Source organism: Triturus cristatus, chromosome 2_2 (genome assembly GCF_964204655.1).
Source record: "Triturus cristatus chromosome 2_2, aTriCri1.1, whole genome shotgun sequence".
NCBI classification, from domain to species: domain Eukaryota; kingdom Metazoa; phylum Chordata; class Amphibia; order Caudata; family Salamandridae; genus Triturus; species Triturus cristatus.
The window spans coordinates 748,307,703-748,324,300 of record NC_140582.1 but is presented as its reverse complement, the minus strand read 5'-3'; the positions used below and the strand labels follow the sequence as shown (position 1 = coordinate 748,324,300).

The following is a 16,598-nucleotide window of genomic DNA, read 5'->3' as shown; positions in this document are numbered from 1 at the left end:
TAAATCTTGTCTGGGGATGCAGTGTCCAGGGGTGCCCCCTGGCCGGGCAGGGGAGGTGTGTCTTGCAGATGACAAATGTGGAGACCCATATATGGTACATTACACAAAACACACAGGAACTCACATATACATCATTGACAGGGGACATCTGACAGTGAATGGAAAGGACAGACCAATAAAGCCGACACCATAGCATGTTCGCATTCACACTCGGTGCTGTTGTGAGCTGCATTCCACTCCTACATCGTGCTGAAACATAGGCATCCTTCTCACAACACACCACTCACTGACATAGACACTGTAGACACAAGGTCAAACCTGGACAGCATTGGAGGAGACATGCTACTCACAGCAGCTAAACTGCAACACACACACCACCGTCCCTCACTGTCATGTGCATTGAAAAGCCAGAGTGCTACATTGCCCAATCCATGTCACCATGGAGAACATTGACAAGTCAAATCACATATGCACGTACAAAACTCAGCACCAGACTCATTAACGATGGTGACATCATCACTTGTATGAAATGAGATGGGAACTAGGAACACAGGAAAAAAACACTTCCTCCAAAGAGATCACAGGCATACCGGACTGTGACCAGGTCGTACCAATACACAAATGTGGCACACTCTCCGACCACACATGCCCCAATAGTACAACCTATTCCCAGTAGAATAACACGTATGTCCTTGTCAAATCTCACATGTGTAAAGGGATGACAAACCTGTGTAAGCAACGTGATGGCCCTTGAGTACTAATGGTCATGTACCGACAAATCTATCTATGAGCTGGGCATGCACACACTTCGACATGCACATTGAAATGTTTCATTTTGGCTGGGCAATGTGCAACAACAGTATCAATCTCTGTCCGTGACAAGCCGGAACAAAGCAGTGTACAGGCAGGCATCCGCTTGTACAGTAGAAAATGTCATGTTTGTGAACCATTGATGCCTGTAGAAACATAACTTACATTGTGTGTCTCTTCCAAACACAGGTGGTGCTGGGGACACAGCACCAAATGAAGAGGATTCCCAGTCCCAGACTCTGGTGGACACTCAGTTCTCTGGTTTGACTCTGTCTCTGTCCTCTTCGGATGACGAAGAACAACCTGGCACCTCCGGTGTGAGTGATCATGCAGCACCAGCAGCACCAACATCTGCACCCTCTGTACCCATGCCTCCAGCATCTGGAAACAGACAGGGCACCCCCGCCAACAGGGACAGGCCACAGAACACCCACAGCACAGGGACACAGGACCCCCTGGAAGCTGCAGCCAACACCAACAGCAAGACCACCCAAGGGGTCACAGTGTCACCTGTGCGTGCCGCTGCTGGTCCTGCCCGTGTGGATAGGGGTGCTGGGAGGGGTGGGAGGCAGAGGGCACGCCTTGCAGAGGGGTCTGGACTGCATGATGACCCCCAACTGGCATGCATCATAGATGCGTACCAGGATAGCACCGGAGGATTTGGCCAGGTAGTGGGGATCCTCAAGGACATACAACAGGAGCAGGCTGCCCACCATGCCCGCATGGAGGCAAAGTAGGATGCACTTACTGCGGTGCATCGGGACATACTCCAATGCCTCCGCCATATCAGCACAAACATGTCCACACCTCTCTGTGTGGCCACAACATCTGTTGCCACACCATCTGCCAGTGCCACAGGGAGGGAGGAGGACTCTGGCAGAGAGTCCCCTGCACCGCAGAGGCCTGCACCTGAGGAACCCCCCCAAGAAGAAGAGGGGTCGTCCGAAGAAGGACATGTGAGAGGCAGATGTCCCTGCACATCCCCCAGGGCCTCTAAACCTGTTCTGGACAATGTTCTTTGTGCGCAACCTGTTCACCTTGTCCAATCGGACACAACTCGCCCACATGACATGGAGGGTTCATGTTGGTCCAATGTAGCAGATGACTGTGGACTTTACTCTGGATATTTCATCTACCAACACTTCTAACTCTACCGTGAACTTTGGATTCAAAACCCAATGTACAGCACCCACCATCCTGTGCACTTTCCTCACACATGCTCAAAAATAAACTCACCAGTACACCATACTTGCATCTGTTGTGACTCCAACTTGTCATGTGTCATGGAGATGTTCATCTGCTAAACAACACAGTGCATGCCAAATACTACAACAATGTGACCACCATTAGGTGAGTCATGGTGATGTGACACATGTGAGGGATACACACCACTATGACAACACAACACATACTCACCATGGCCATGTTACTCATCCCACTCAATGATGTTGACCTGAAACACATTGGTATGCACAGACACAACACCTAACCACAGTCAGTGGTAACAAGTCCACATGTGAGGTAAGCAAATGTCACTCAGATGTGGGAAGACAGACAACACACCTAACAAAGCATAGCACAGGTTCATTACACATCAGCAACATGTTTATTCTAAAATAGTTGCAAGGCAATTGCACGTTACGGTGTACACGCGGTCACAGAGTGTCTGAGAATTGAAGTCCAGGGGTGTGTGGCACATCACTTGATGGCAATTGACTACTCCCACACTGGTGTTGGATTCTGGGTGTTGGGGGTAGGTGTTGACCAAACAACAGGCAAAGTACCCTGGGAAGAACAGACACAAGACACAGCCAAAAGCAAAGCAGAACAGGAGAGAAATGCAATACATATGCACAAAACATGTCACAAGAAATCTACACAGAAACAAGTTAGCAGTCCACCACTATTGTGGAGTACAGACCACCTGAATGGACACATCACTGCACGCATCCAGTCAAGTGATACACAGACACACTCAGACAGCAACAGAGCAGCCACAACACATTCCAGGCTAACTCCATACATTGACATAACAACCCTGTAAACTCACATTCAGGTGAGGAAGTTGTTGATGAGCTGTGAGCGGACGTCACACTCATCTTCATCATCACTGGCATCGTGGCCCTGGCCGGGATCCTCCACAGGTGGCGGAGGTCGGTCATCGTCATCCTGGATGAGAGGCACCTTCTTCCACACTGCCATGTTGTGTAGCATGCAGCATACAAGGATAATTTTGCACACCTTTGCAGGGTCATATGGGAGGGCCCCTCCGGTCTTGTCCAGGCAGCGGAAGCGGCTTTTTAGGAGGCCAAATGTCCGCTCAATCACCCTCCTGCTCCGACCATGAGACTCATCTCGGCTGGTGTCACAGGGTTCCTGAGGGGTGTCAGCAACTACGGCATGTTGGGGTATCCAGAGTCACCTACACACAAACAATTGAACAATTAGCTGAGTTTTGTAGGAGTGCGTAATACAACATTGCCAAACACACACAATGGTAAACAGTCAGTGCACACCGACAAGCCAGGCACGCTGGTCTGGCATCTGTGACAGCAGAGTTGCAATGCGACTACTACTCATTATGTAGGCATCATGCGCAGAACCTGGGAAACGTGCACACATGTGTGATACACATGTCTGCAAGACATACCACCAGAGCATTGATCGAGTAGAAATGTTTTCTGTTCCGATATGCCTGCTCATGTGCCTGTGGTGGTATCAGGGCCACATGTGTACCATCAATAGATCGTATGACGTTCGGCATCCTCCCCAGTGTATAAAAGGCATCTTTAATTTCAGGGAGTTGAGCTGGGCTCGGGAACTTGATGTACAGGTCAAGGAAATGCAACATCCCCTCCAAGACATCGCGTAGCACACGACTAAACATAGTGTGCGACATACCACCAGCAGTAGCCACAGTGTACTGGAAGGTACCAGTAGCAAAGAAGTGCAGGGCTGCTATCACCTTCACCTCTGGGGTCAGTGCTATAAGGTATGTCCGGCCAGGTAGCAGATGTGGCGCCAACTGCTCCGCCAACTCCTCAATCAGTGGCCTGGTGAAGCGGTACCGTTGGATGCAGTCGCGTTCCTGCATGGTTTCAAGGTCTGGGAACGGTCGATGGACAGCTGGTGCCCTGTATAACAGAGATGCACAAAGGAAGATTGTCGGTTCATCCACCCATGTGGCCATGACCAAGCAAAATATCATATGATACTTCATGACATTACAAAATGTACTGAGGTGTGTGCTGTTGGGCATGGACACATATGTCACCTACATGGCCATCACCTCACATCTCAATTCCACATGTTCATATAAGTCCCATATAGTGCAATGGCCAATCATTGGTCTGTGTCACCCTACCTATGTACTGCTGTAACGTTACAAACTCGCACCACAGTGACAAATGAGGCCTGATGTCTCCCAGGCATCACAGATCTTTGCCATGCAGATACCCAGGGTCCCTGTATTGCCACATCGACACTGGCATGACATGGCGTATCACGTACATGCCACAAGGCAAGCGTGAGTCCCACAGGTAGTGGCCACTGTTGTCTCTGCAGGCCCTACATGGACGTCTCTTAGACACACACACAACGTCAAGGTTGCAGCACATACCACATGGATGTGGAGACTGTCTCCCATTGGGCACATTTGATCATCCACATTTGAGACACAACATGCACATAGACTCTGGGTGCACATCAGAATTGGGGCTACAGGTCTCACTGTGACGTACATGCCATCACCTCCAGGACTCAGGGTGCGTGTGACATGTCCTAAACATATCCAACCTGCAACTGTGTCCATGACTCATGCCCATAACTGTACAGTTGCACATCACAGTGGTAATGTGCACAACACACAAAGGATTCTGCCCCCATGAACACGTGCACAGCCTGGGAGTGGCTGAACAAAAGTGTCACACAACAAACCAAATGTTGCCCCCCAACACACAGGGAATGCAGCCTTACATGCCATGGGACACTGTGTGGCCAATGCTGTAGTGTGGTATGTGTGCACATGTGTCCCTGGCAAGTAATTGTGTGTTGAAGCCGTCAAATAGTCACACCAATGAGCTCGGACGTGGGTGACAATGTGTACGCATTACGCGGTTCATGACTGAGCCGTGCGTATGCTTTGCCATTGACTGCAATGAGGTCCGACGTGGGTAACAATGCGTACGCATTACACGGTACATGACCGAGCCGTGTGTATACGTTGCCATTGACTGCAATGAGGTCTGACGCGGGTGACAATGCATACGCATTGCATGGTACATGACCGAGCCGAGCCGTTCCTTTCTATTCGGTTTGCCTACAAATGTTTGTACCACATGAGCACTCTAGCTAAAAATGGTTTTATTCGTCTTCAAGATCGGATTGGGTCCAGCAGTATCAGGTATTTTGTAGATACGGGGGAGGGTGAAGTGTTTCTGCATTTCTGCTTCAACAGTTATGTTTTCAAAACAGCACAACATGGCTAAAGGAATTGCTTCAGCATCTGTACTGAATTCCGCCGATACATGTGTGCTGGCCAATGTTCCCTCTAATTTTTTTCCTCTGTGTGTGGCACTGTAAGGCCTCTGTGCGCTGCAGCCAAGGCTATGTGCACCAGTAACCCGACCGCGTGTGTGGTTGCAGCGACAAATATCCATGCAGATTGTGGGAGCATTCATGTTAATCGCAGCGCCAGTCATGTGCTGCAATTACCATGAATACTTTCTCAGAGGCAGACAATATGCCCCGCACACAGCCGGCCTTAGCGCTGGTGGCGCCCTGTGTGACAACGTTTGTTGGCGCACGTCAATGACCACCCCGCCAGTGATTCCCTATTACCCTTTAACAGTGCCCCTTGAAGTTCTCCATTACCTCTCTCTCTGAGATGTATTTAATTCGCTTTTATAACCTCTCTCATACCAGTGTGGGGTCTACTTTATATTGCGCACATATTAACCAGAGACAATCAATCATAGGTATGTAAATCAGTGTATAAGAAACGTTACATATGACAGAGAACTGCAAGGTACAGGAGTGACATGCCATCCATACTGATAGGCAGTCTAATTTATGAGTGCTTTGTCTGGAGCATCACAAACTCAGAATTTAAAATGTAACACCATGGTTAGGATTTCTCTTTAATAAGAATCACATTAGGATAATGAATGGCTGGGAAAAAAAATCATAACGCTCTAATCTATACCTTGTTGTACGCATGAAGTTCTTTGATGACAGTTAATAGATTAGTGTTCTATATTAGGTTTTTAACTTATAAATTGCAAGTAACAAAATGACCTCTCTGACATAAGTAGTGACCCGCTAACCAATTTTCATTCTTTGCACTTTGTGATCTTCATGGTACACGTTCTTTGCAGCAGGCATATTAACCCTCTGCACTACCTTAAAACTTCCATTGCAGAAAATTCCAATATCTAATAAAACAAGTAACATTACACCTACAACAAGTCAGGACTATTGGCTTTGTCAATGGTTCTTATTTGCATATGATAAATAAGGTGGCTTTTTATTATTGTAACATCTGGGACATCAAAATAATGAGCTGGCAACCCTAATCATAAGAGTGAAAGTTTGTTGCAGGATCAGCACATTATTTATTTCCTCCACCCTCGATCCCTGATTAATGCCATAATAGCAACAGTTTAACTTGTATCTGAAACCTTACGCTGCAGTCAATAACATGCTGAGTTACTTCAAGTGTCTGGTAATCAACCCTGCATTCAGACAACTCACTCCTCATTCTCGCCCTTCACTTTCACACTCACAGCGATCACAATTCACTCACACTGATCATCATGCACTCACACCATTCACCCGCTCACCCTGCACTCACAGTGATTACGCTGCACTCACAATACATGTATGCTGTTCGCCCTGTACTTCACCCTGCAGTCCCGGAGCACACTACTCACCCTGCACTCATGTGACACTCCACTCACTTGTCCCCCCACTGATCAATCTGCAATCTCACTCAAATAAGCCCATCACTAACCATGCATTCATTTGTCCTACTCTGCACTTACAGCTGCACCCACATTCATGTGGTAACCTCACTCAAACTGCAGTCACTCCTCTTACCGTACTCACACTGTTGCATCACTCACTGTGCACTCACATGGGCACTCCTGCCAGCCACACAGCGCAGAGAGTTAATGTGCCTGCTACAAAGAATGTGTACCATGCAGATCACAGAACTGAGTGTGAGTAAACTATGAGTAGCGCAATAAAAAAATTAAATGTTGGTCAGAAAGGTGCTATAGAGAGAGGTGCATAGTTGGTGAGTGGTAGTGGGGGAATTCATGGAGAAGGAAATGGGGGAGGGGTACCAAAAAAGACTGTTGCACCGTGTGCGACCAGTGCTAGGGCCAGCCCTGGCTGTGAGTGTTAGCCCCCGCCCCCAAGTTCAGGTCTACTTGCGCCCCCGCGTCTCGGCACCTGCTGAGCACAGCCGGCAAGACCCGGCCCACTTAATGTCTTGGGTTTGGGGTTACTTTCTGTGCCTGTCTGCTCTCTGGCGCAGCGAGTCACAGGCATGAAGTAAGTCTGTTGACACCACGGGATGGCAGATCAAAGCACGTCATGCTTGTAGTCAGGGCTTTAAGTGGGATGAAAAAAACATTGGTGGGGGTCTCTCATAGGGGCTTGGCTAATGTAATTAAGGTAGTGGTTTGAAATACGTAAGCTAAAAATCTGTACTTAGCATAGTGTGCTGCCCCACTGGTATTTTGCTGCGTCTGTCTATTTAACCATTTTTTTTAAGTTCAAGAAAGCTTTATTGAGTAATACCAAGGTGTCAATACGAAGTACATCTTAATAACCTCATAGTGAAATATCCAGCAAAAACATATTTATAAATATACGAATCAGAGTCATAAATGACAATATAAGAGATACAAAAAACATCTGAAATCTGAAGACTAGTAAGATATAGAAAAGAAGTAGGAACATTTGGGGGATCTGGGAGGTTTGGGAAATTCTTGTTGTAGTGGATGTGGCTGAGAAAACCTTTGAGCACTTACATCAAGAAACATTGTGACAGGTGACCATAAATCCAAACGTTTCGTTGCCATTGTTAGAGGATAAACAAAAGCAGTATCTTACCCGTGATTATGGCAAACATTATACCACCAAGCTCTATAAGAAATTTTTGTAAAGTCCTTCCAGTTTATAGTAATTTGCTCAAAAGCGACAGCTAATAACAGATCAATAATTTTAACATTAAACATCATGTTTCCCCATACAGGTGAGAGGCGCCCTAAGAAGACATTGGTAAAGGAAAAAGGAAACATAGTATCAAAAATTAAATTGATTTGAGTCCAAACTTGTTTCCAGAAATTGCAAACAAAATCACAAGAAAACAACATATGGAATAAATCGGCTTTTGGAGATAAACATGTCCAGCATACATCGGAAACAGTTGAAAAACTTTTGCTTAAAACGTATGGTGATAATAAAAGTCTATTATAAGCAAAGAACAGTGTTTGCGTTATATTCGCTGCTCTAGAAGATTTACGTCATTTAATCCATAAGTTCCTCCATAAAGGGATTGACCAAGAGGTCTGAAAATCGTGTTCCCACGCTTCCTCAATTGTGGATTTCTGTCTGGTAATGGCTGTGCGTTGTAGAAAATTATAAATAATGGAAGCCTTGGGTGATTTTTTTAATATGGTATATAATTGTGAGAGGGAGTCATCGTTATTTGATATAGCAGGGACGTTTGATAATTGAGTGTAAGTGGTCATTACGGCTTCTTTTAAGAGACTGTATTTAGTAATAAATGAAGTGGGCAAGTTAAACATTTGACTGAGTGAAGAGAAGGGCAAAAAAACTGATTGGGAAAATAACTGGTGGACCCAAAGTAATTCTCTCTGTCTCCAAGTTTTCCAATAAAAAGTTTTATCACGAATGAGCAGGTTCTTATTATGCCAAATAGTAGAATTGAGAAAGGAGTCCATAGTGTTTCGATCATCCGTAGGCTCAAGCAGCCAAAAGGATGCCTGGCGTAGAAGAAACGTTTTCTGATATGTCCTAAAATCTGGAAAATTGACTCCGCCTTCATCTTTAGAGCATTAGCTTTTGCAGAGACATTCTAGGTTTTTTGTTATTCCATAAGAGAATTGAGTTGATTTTATGCAATAGTTTAACAGGAATCAGCAGTGGTATATTAGATATAGTGTATAAAACTATGGGCGTCAACATCATTTTAATAGTGTCCATGCGTCCCCACCAAGATAGATAAAAAGGATGCCATTTAGTGGTGAGTTCTACGAGCTTTTGAATAAATGTATTCAAACATAGTAAAACTGTATCAAAAATACTAGAAGTAATATATAGTCCTAGATATTTAATATGATTTGAGCTCCATGTAAAACTAGAGGCGCTGTAGTCTGGTTTAAAAGTGTATTTAGTTAAGGGCAAAATTTCGCACTTATCATTATTTAGCTTATAGCCAGAAATAAGGGAGTACGCTTGGACTTCAGCAAGGAAGGCAGAAATTGATTCATTTGGATCGGAGATGAAAAACAAAATGTCATCAGCATAAGCTACGAGTTTAATATGAGAGTTGGACATCTTGAAACCATGTATATGTGAATTCTGGCGAAGTTTCGAGAGAAAAGGTTCCTAAGCCAAATTAAACAAAAAGGGAGATAAGGGGCATCCTTGACGGACTCCTCTACCTAAATCAAAAAAAGAGGAGACCAAACCGTTGGCGCAAACTGCAGCCCGGGGATTGGAGTGAAGGAGAGAGATCAGAGAAATGAAATTAGGACCGAAGCCAAACCATTTAAGAGTATAAAACAGATAAGTCCACTCAACCCTATCAAACGCTTTCTCCACGTCTAAAGCGATTGCAGCCAGGGAGTGCTGCAGGCGGGAAGACTTGGACAGGATGTTGAAAAGAAGTCGGGTATTATCTGTAATAAAACCGCCCTTAACAAAGCCAAACGGTTCTTTTCCCAATAGATTTGGTACGTAGGAGTCTAATCTGATAGCTAATGCTTTTGAAAAGATTTTGTAATTGATATTGACCAGTGAAATGGGTCTATAGTTCTTACAGAACTTAGAGTCTTTACCATCCTTAGGAATAAGTCAAATGTGTGCTTCTGAAAAGGAGCCAGAAGGTTTGTTGGAAGAGGTGAAAAAATGTATTAAAAAATACAGCTTAGGTAAAAGGATTTTGGAAAAGTGTAAGTAAAATTCTACAGTGAAGCCGTCCGGACCAGGTGCTTTATCTTTTTTGAGATGCTGAAATGCAGACAGTAATTCCTGTTATGTAATGTCTGACTCTAAGGAGGACAGGTCTAGATAGGAAAGGTGAGGTTTTGGTATGTTAGAGAAGAAATGTGATAAGGACTGTTCAGTGAGTTGTGTTTCGGATGAATATAAAGATTTGTAAAAGAGAGAAAATTCACTTAGAATTTCAGTGTCCTTAAATTTTAAGTTCAAGTTTACTATCATATATCGATTCTGTATTTAATTTTTTCTGCCTAATCTTTAAGTAATTAGCCAGTATTTTGCCGGCTTTATTTTTACCACCATAGAACTTAGCACTCGATTTTAACAGGTATAGTGAGGCATCATCAGTCGACTTTTGGTTAAATTGCATCTTAGCGTTTATAAGAGCTGTGAGACAATCTTTTGAGTGTGAGGTGTAATAGGAGTGCTCTAGCTTCTTGATGGCTTAGAGAAGATTTTTATTCTGTAAACGGCTAGATCTACGTTGTTTAGCAACAAAACCGATGATGAAGTCTCTTGCTGATGCTTTGTAAGCATCCCATAAGGTTGAAAATGGGATATGTTCCGTATGATTTAATTCAAGATATTCGTTGGAAAAACTGGTAAAAGAAGTGATAAACTCTGGGTTTAAAAGAAGAGAGTTATTGAATCGCCATCTTTTAGGCAGAGAGGATTTGGGTAAAATATCGATACCAACGGAAACAGGAGCATGGTCTGAAATTAAAATAGGACCAATATCTGCATTTGTTAGCGTTTGTGATATGTGGTGGGAAACAAAAATGTAATCAATTCTGGACTGGGTATGGAGGGTAGGGGAGTAAAAGGTATATTCCCTAGTAGTTGGATTGCACAGTCTCTAGCATCCATAAGTTTGTGTTGGCTTATGGCACGAACAAAGGATTTATGCGGTTTGTTGGGGACAAAAGGAAATCTAGAGTTCCTGTCTATAAAACGGTGAAAAACCTGATTACAGTAACCTGCTAAAATAAAATTGTCTTCCATTGAGTGTGCAATCTGCTTGGCTAATGTGGACCAAAAAGAGAGTTCACCACACGTGGGGGCATAAACGTTAAGAAGAGAAACCGGAACATCTTTTAATAACAGTTTGACAGATAACCATCTACCGTCACTGTCCGATTCTTGGGACAGGAGTGAAAATGGAAGTGACATGCGACAAAGTATCGTTACACCATTGCGCTTCCCATCTCCTGGAGATGAGAAAACATTCCCTGCCCACCCTCTATTTAATTTTAATGATTCAGTATCTGTTAGATGAGTCTCTTGTAAAAACTCCAAGTCAGCATTTAGTTTAGCTAAGTGAGCAAGGACTCTTTGTCTTTTGATAGGTGAATTTAGACCCCTAACGTTCCATGAAATGAGCTTCAATTACATAAGTAATCAGAAACGAAATACAGCAAAACTCTGAGGGAAACATCTGATTCGTTGCAACAACATTGTAGATTCATGAGAAAAAGTAAAGAGAATAGGAAAAAGAGAAGAAAGGTAAATAGGAGAAAGATGTAAGGTATGGAAAATATTGACCAGGAAAAAAAAGACAAAGTTGATAAAAAGTAAAGCATAAAAGTAGTGAGAAGATGAAGCAGATGTAAGAAAGAAAAAATGCTGAATAATGAAATAAAAAATGATAGAGTGCAGAGGTAAGAAAAAGAAGAAAAATGGATGAGATTATATAGGACACCAGAAGCAAAAAAAGAGATCATGTGCGAAACAAGACAAAAAACGAAAGACAAAACGAAAGACGTACTTACAGTGAGGGAGGAAAAGAGTGGGGAGAGGTGGGACCGCATGGAGCGGACGAAACATCCAATGAGGACTGGACCGGACCTTGGAGGGGACACGCCACAACATAAATCTGGCAATAGAGACAAAAAGAAGTGAGATGAGAAGATTAACTCTAGTTTATATGCTAAGCGTAAACAAAAACTGGTAATGCTACTTAGTAATAACAAGGAGTGACTAGATTGGAAAAACATATAGTAGTATAAATATGAAAAGCAACATGAGAAATGACAGCCCAAGTAGCAAGCTTAAATAAATCAAGTTCCATGTGAGGAAGATGATCCTGAAGAGTCGATGGAAACCGTGCTATGCGCATTGATGAAACTTCGTAGACATACTGGATCCTCATATGAAACAGTATTGTTATTGTAGGTTACTTTGAACAAGCATAGATGGAATAGGCCATATCTGGCGCCCATGGACCGAAGAGTTGGTCTCATATCGAGAAAGGCTTTACGTCTTGACGCAGTAGCTCTGGAGTAATCCTGTGCAAAAAATATTGTGGCACCAGACCAGGTGATCTTTTGACGGGCCTTAGCAGCAGCTAGAACTTTTAACAAATCTGTATACTCCAAGAAGTATAGGATAACTCCTCTTGGTTTCTGTATAGACGTCGCGCTGTTGGTAGCACGGCCTAGCCTGTGAGCATGTTCTATGTTCAGCCTGGTGTCTTCTGGCAAATGAAGAACCTTAGGTAGGAATGACTGGAAGAAGGCAATCAAATCTGTACCCTTGATCCCCTCTGCTAAATTGTATATGCGTAGATTATTTCTCCTGTTTCGATTTTCAAGGTCCTCACTTGAGACTTTAAAGAGGTAACACAGTTTGTGGTATCCTGAAAAGAGGAAACCCTCTGTTCCACAGTTGAGAGTCTAGCGTCAAGTTGCAACCAGTTATCGGACAAAGATTGTAATTTGGTGTTTGTTTCCTCCATGAACGGTCTGTGGGCCCTGATCTCTTGTAATAAAAGTTCCATTGATACTGGAGAGGTTGATTTTGGCGGAGATGGGGGGTCCTTCTTTAACCTTTTTGTATTCGATTTCCCCGTAGGTGGTTGCGAAGGATCCATATCTGTGCCGCAAGGAGACCCAGACTATCCAAGTCAGAAAATGCTGAGAAGACTTTAGAATTTTTGATGAAGATGTGTTTAGGTTTTGAAATAGCAGAACTAGTGCTTTTTGTTCTTCCCATGTAAAATGAATTCACTTAGACCGCACTACAGAGTATGCAACTGAGTTGCTTGAGGAGACACTGTGAGGCAAATCGAAATAAATCCAAGGAGCAAGAGAGCATCCCTCAAAAAAAGAGCGGTTTCTACACCACTTCTCAAAGTAATAGTAATGTAGGTAAGCCAGTACGGCTCTTATATATGCTGCAAAAATGTCACTTAATTTAAAGTGAAAGAAAGAAAGGCGTCTGTAACCACATCACCCCACCCTCTATAGAAAGGTGAGGTAAAACTGGATTACTGCACCACCATCAGACTCTCACCTAAATATTAAAGGACTGATGCGTACAGCAATAGGAACTTGTAGGCAAGCAAAAAGCGTTTACGCTCCGATTTGGAGAAGGGGGAAAGAGACAATAAAATAATAATATGTTGACCGATTTAACATTGCTTCATCAATGCGCCAACAGCATCAGGGAAGGGCTGCTGAATAAAGATAAAGTGCCCTGAGTAAGCATTAGGTTAAGCGCACAATAATTGTATCTCCAAAAATGTTCATGGCTGCAGTAGGTTGAATACGTGTATGACCTTTAAAATGGCGGCCGGGAATGCATTTCCTCATAGCATGTGGTAGTCTGAGGGAGAAGCAGTAGTAGCCCCTTGATAAGATAGAAGGCATGCAAAAATAATCTTGTATCCAGGGAGTTTAATAAAGTCCTGATGCTGAATTTGGGACCAATGCTAGCAAATACTGCAACTTCAAAAAGCTCTTGCGGCAGACTCCGGTTGACAAAATTGCAGCCGCCGCCTCATAGAAGAGCACGGCTGCGTTACCTTTGGGGAAGTTTTAGAAAGCCACTGCAGGAGGCCGCAAAGTATTCTCTGTCTGCGGGAGCGTTAGTTCATATTGCGGCTCGGCCAGAAAGCGTCTTGCTGGGAGTGTTGTAAGTACGTTCCCCCAGCGCCGGACCGGGAGCCTCAGTGAAGCGCCACCATCTCCGCGGGGTGCCAAGCCACGCATCCCGTCTATTTAACCATAAGTATAAATATATAACACAACGAGTAACATTACACTTACAACAAGCCAGGGCTTTTGACTTTGTCAATGGTTGTAAATTGCATAAGTAATCTATCGTGCAGCACTAAGGCTATACCATCAAGCCTGCCGAAAAGCAAAAGCACTCTTTGTTTCTCAGTCAATTGCTAAGGCTATAAATCGACCTAAAGCCCTATTCAACATGGTCAAGAATTTGGCTGGCTCTAACACTGCCCCCACACCTCCTGTGCTTGGAGAAGCGCAATGCAATGAAATAGCCGACTTCTTTCTATCTAAAGTCGAAGCCATTTATAATACACTGTCCTCTGTCCCCCACGTCCATGTATCCAACCCTTCCACTCAGGCTCCACTGACTCCATCAGCTCAGCACACATTGCTTTCCAAATGGCCTTTGCTGGATGCTAACTCATTGTCAGCTTGTCTCGCCAAAGTCAATTCAGGCTCCCCCTTGGACCCTATTCCACCGAACATCCTCCGCCAACTTTCGTCTGATGTTCTCCTGATTATCCAAGAACTTATTAACTCTTCTCTGAGGGAAGCCATTGTTCCAGACGATTGGAAAAGGGCTCTTGTGGTACCCCTTCTGAAGAAACCTGGCGCCGACCCTAAAATTCTCGCCAACTTTCGGCCTATTTCCTTACTGCCCATGTTCTCTAAGATCCTGGAGCGTCATGTCAACCTGCACCTCACTTCACACGTGGAGTCCACTGGGTTTTTACATCCTTCCCAATCTGGCTTCCGCGCCCAATTTTCCACCGAGACCACTCTGTTGGGGGTCACTGAGAACCTTCGTTTACATCTCGATGACGGCCAGACTACGGCGCTTATTCTTTTGGATTTAAGCGCCGCTTTCGATACGGTCTCACATTCCATTCTGCTGAAAGTTCTGAGATCTGCAGGGGTGTCGGGCTCGGCCCTCGACTGGCTGTCCTCGTTTTTAGACCATCGCACTTTTCAGGTGGTCTCGTCTGGCTCTTCTTCCTCGGTTCGTTCATCAGCGCACGGGGTCCCGCAGGGGTCCTCGCTGAGCCCACTGCTTTTTAACCTCTATGTGAAGCCCCTCGCTTCCATCGTCGAAGACTCTGGTCTCTCCTTATATTCATACGCCGATGATACCCAGATCATTTTCTCCCTCTCCTCTGCTACTGCTAATTCTCCTTCCATTCTCAAACTTGGACTTGGGCGAGTCGCTGATTGGATGCAGACTAATCTCCTGAAATTAAACGGAGACAAAACTGAAGTGCTCATCCTAGGCAAGCAAAAACATCTCTGGGGTCCTTTACACTGGCCGGCTGAAATGGGTCCTGTAGCTATTCCAGTGACTCATGCCCGCAATCTCGGTTTTATAGTGGATGACTCTCTCTCCATGCGTCAGCAGGTGGTGAAGGTAGCGGCCACCTGTTTTTCCATCTTAGGTTGGCTACGTAAAATCTTAGGGATGCTCCCAGAAGGTTCCAGACGTCAGGTGGTCCAGGCCTTGGTCACCTCTCGCCTGGACTATGGCAATGTACTTTATCTTGGCATCACTCAGGAGCTGCAGCGAAAACTTCAGCTGGTTCAGAACTCTGCAGCTCGCCTCCTCTGTAAGGTTCCGTGGAAATCCTCAATCTCCCCTTTTCTCAATGACCTTCACTGGCTCCGCATCACTCACCGAATCAAATTTAAGGCCCTCTGCTTCCTGCATAAAATCAAGCAAGGGCGCGCCCCTGGCTATCTCATGGCCCTTGCTCAACCTTATTCCCCCTCTCGCACTCTCAGATCGTCCACTCAGGGCAATTTTAGGACCCCTCGTTTCAAACTGTCCAAAATGGGCGGCTGTTCTTTTTCCTGTATCGCCCCCAAACTGTGGAACTCTCTTCCGTCCACATTGAAATTGGAACCATCTCTCACCAAATTCCGCAAGGACTTAAAAACCTGGCTCTTCTCCGCACAACTTCTTTGATGTACTTTATGAATCTACTGGCGCCGGGAGACCCCATGTGGGTAGCTGTGCGCCTTATAAATTCAACACAAATACAAATACAAAATAAATAGGAAATAGCTATGACTTTGTTGTAAATAATTTTGGAAATGCTTTTGTACTTGTGGGCAAGGTTGTGGCTAAGGCTAGAGCTGCTGTCTTTCGAGCTGCGAAAGTAACTTCTAGCATCACGTCGCTCAACATCCTAAGAATCAAAGCTTGTAGTCTTGCTCATTTAATTTGTTAATAGAGCTCTGCACACAATCTGCACCGCTCTATTAGCAAATGAAATGGAGCAAGTCTACAAGCACGACGTGTGCCTTCAGGTAATTCTGAAAGCACAAGTCCTGATTGTAGACTTCCATAGCTGCCAAAGGATTTCTATGTGCGACATTCTCATATTTTCAGTGTAAATATGAGTGACATTTCAACCACTATGAGTGACACTTTCTGGCACACAAAATCAAGCAATAAAGGCAAAGCAAACATGTAAATATAAGCAATTGCACCCATCTCAGCAACGAGAAACTCCGAGAAGAGTCGCATCA

At 44.5% G+C, this 16,598-nt stretch overlaps 1 protein-coding gene across 1 annotated transcript in view; it reads left to right on the top strand.

Moving 5' to 3' along the window:
- Positions 1–8,297, top strand: part of LOC146862728 (uncharacterized) — a 492,767-nt gene extending 484,470 nt beyond the window's left edge. Inside the window, exon 7 of the mRNA XM_085643288.1 lies at positions 8,072–8,297. Within this exon, the coding sequence (XP_085499414.1) occupies positions 8,072–8,075 (4 nt within the window). The 3' untranslated portion in view covers positions 8,076–8,297. The remainder of the gene's footprint in view (positions 1–8,071) is intronic.
- Positions 8,298–16,598: the final 8,301 nt, after the last annotated feature.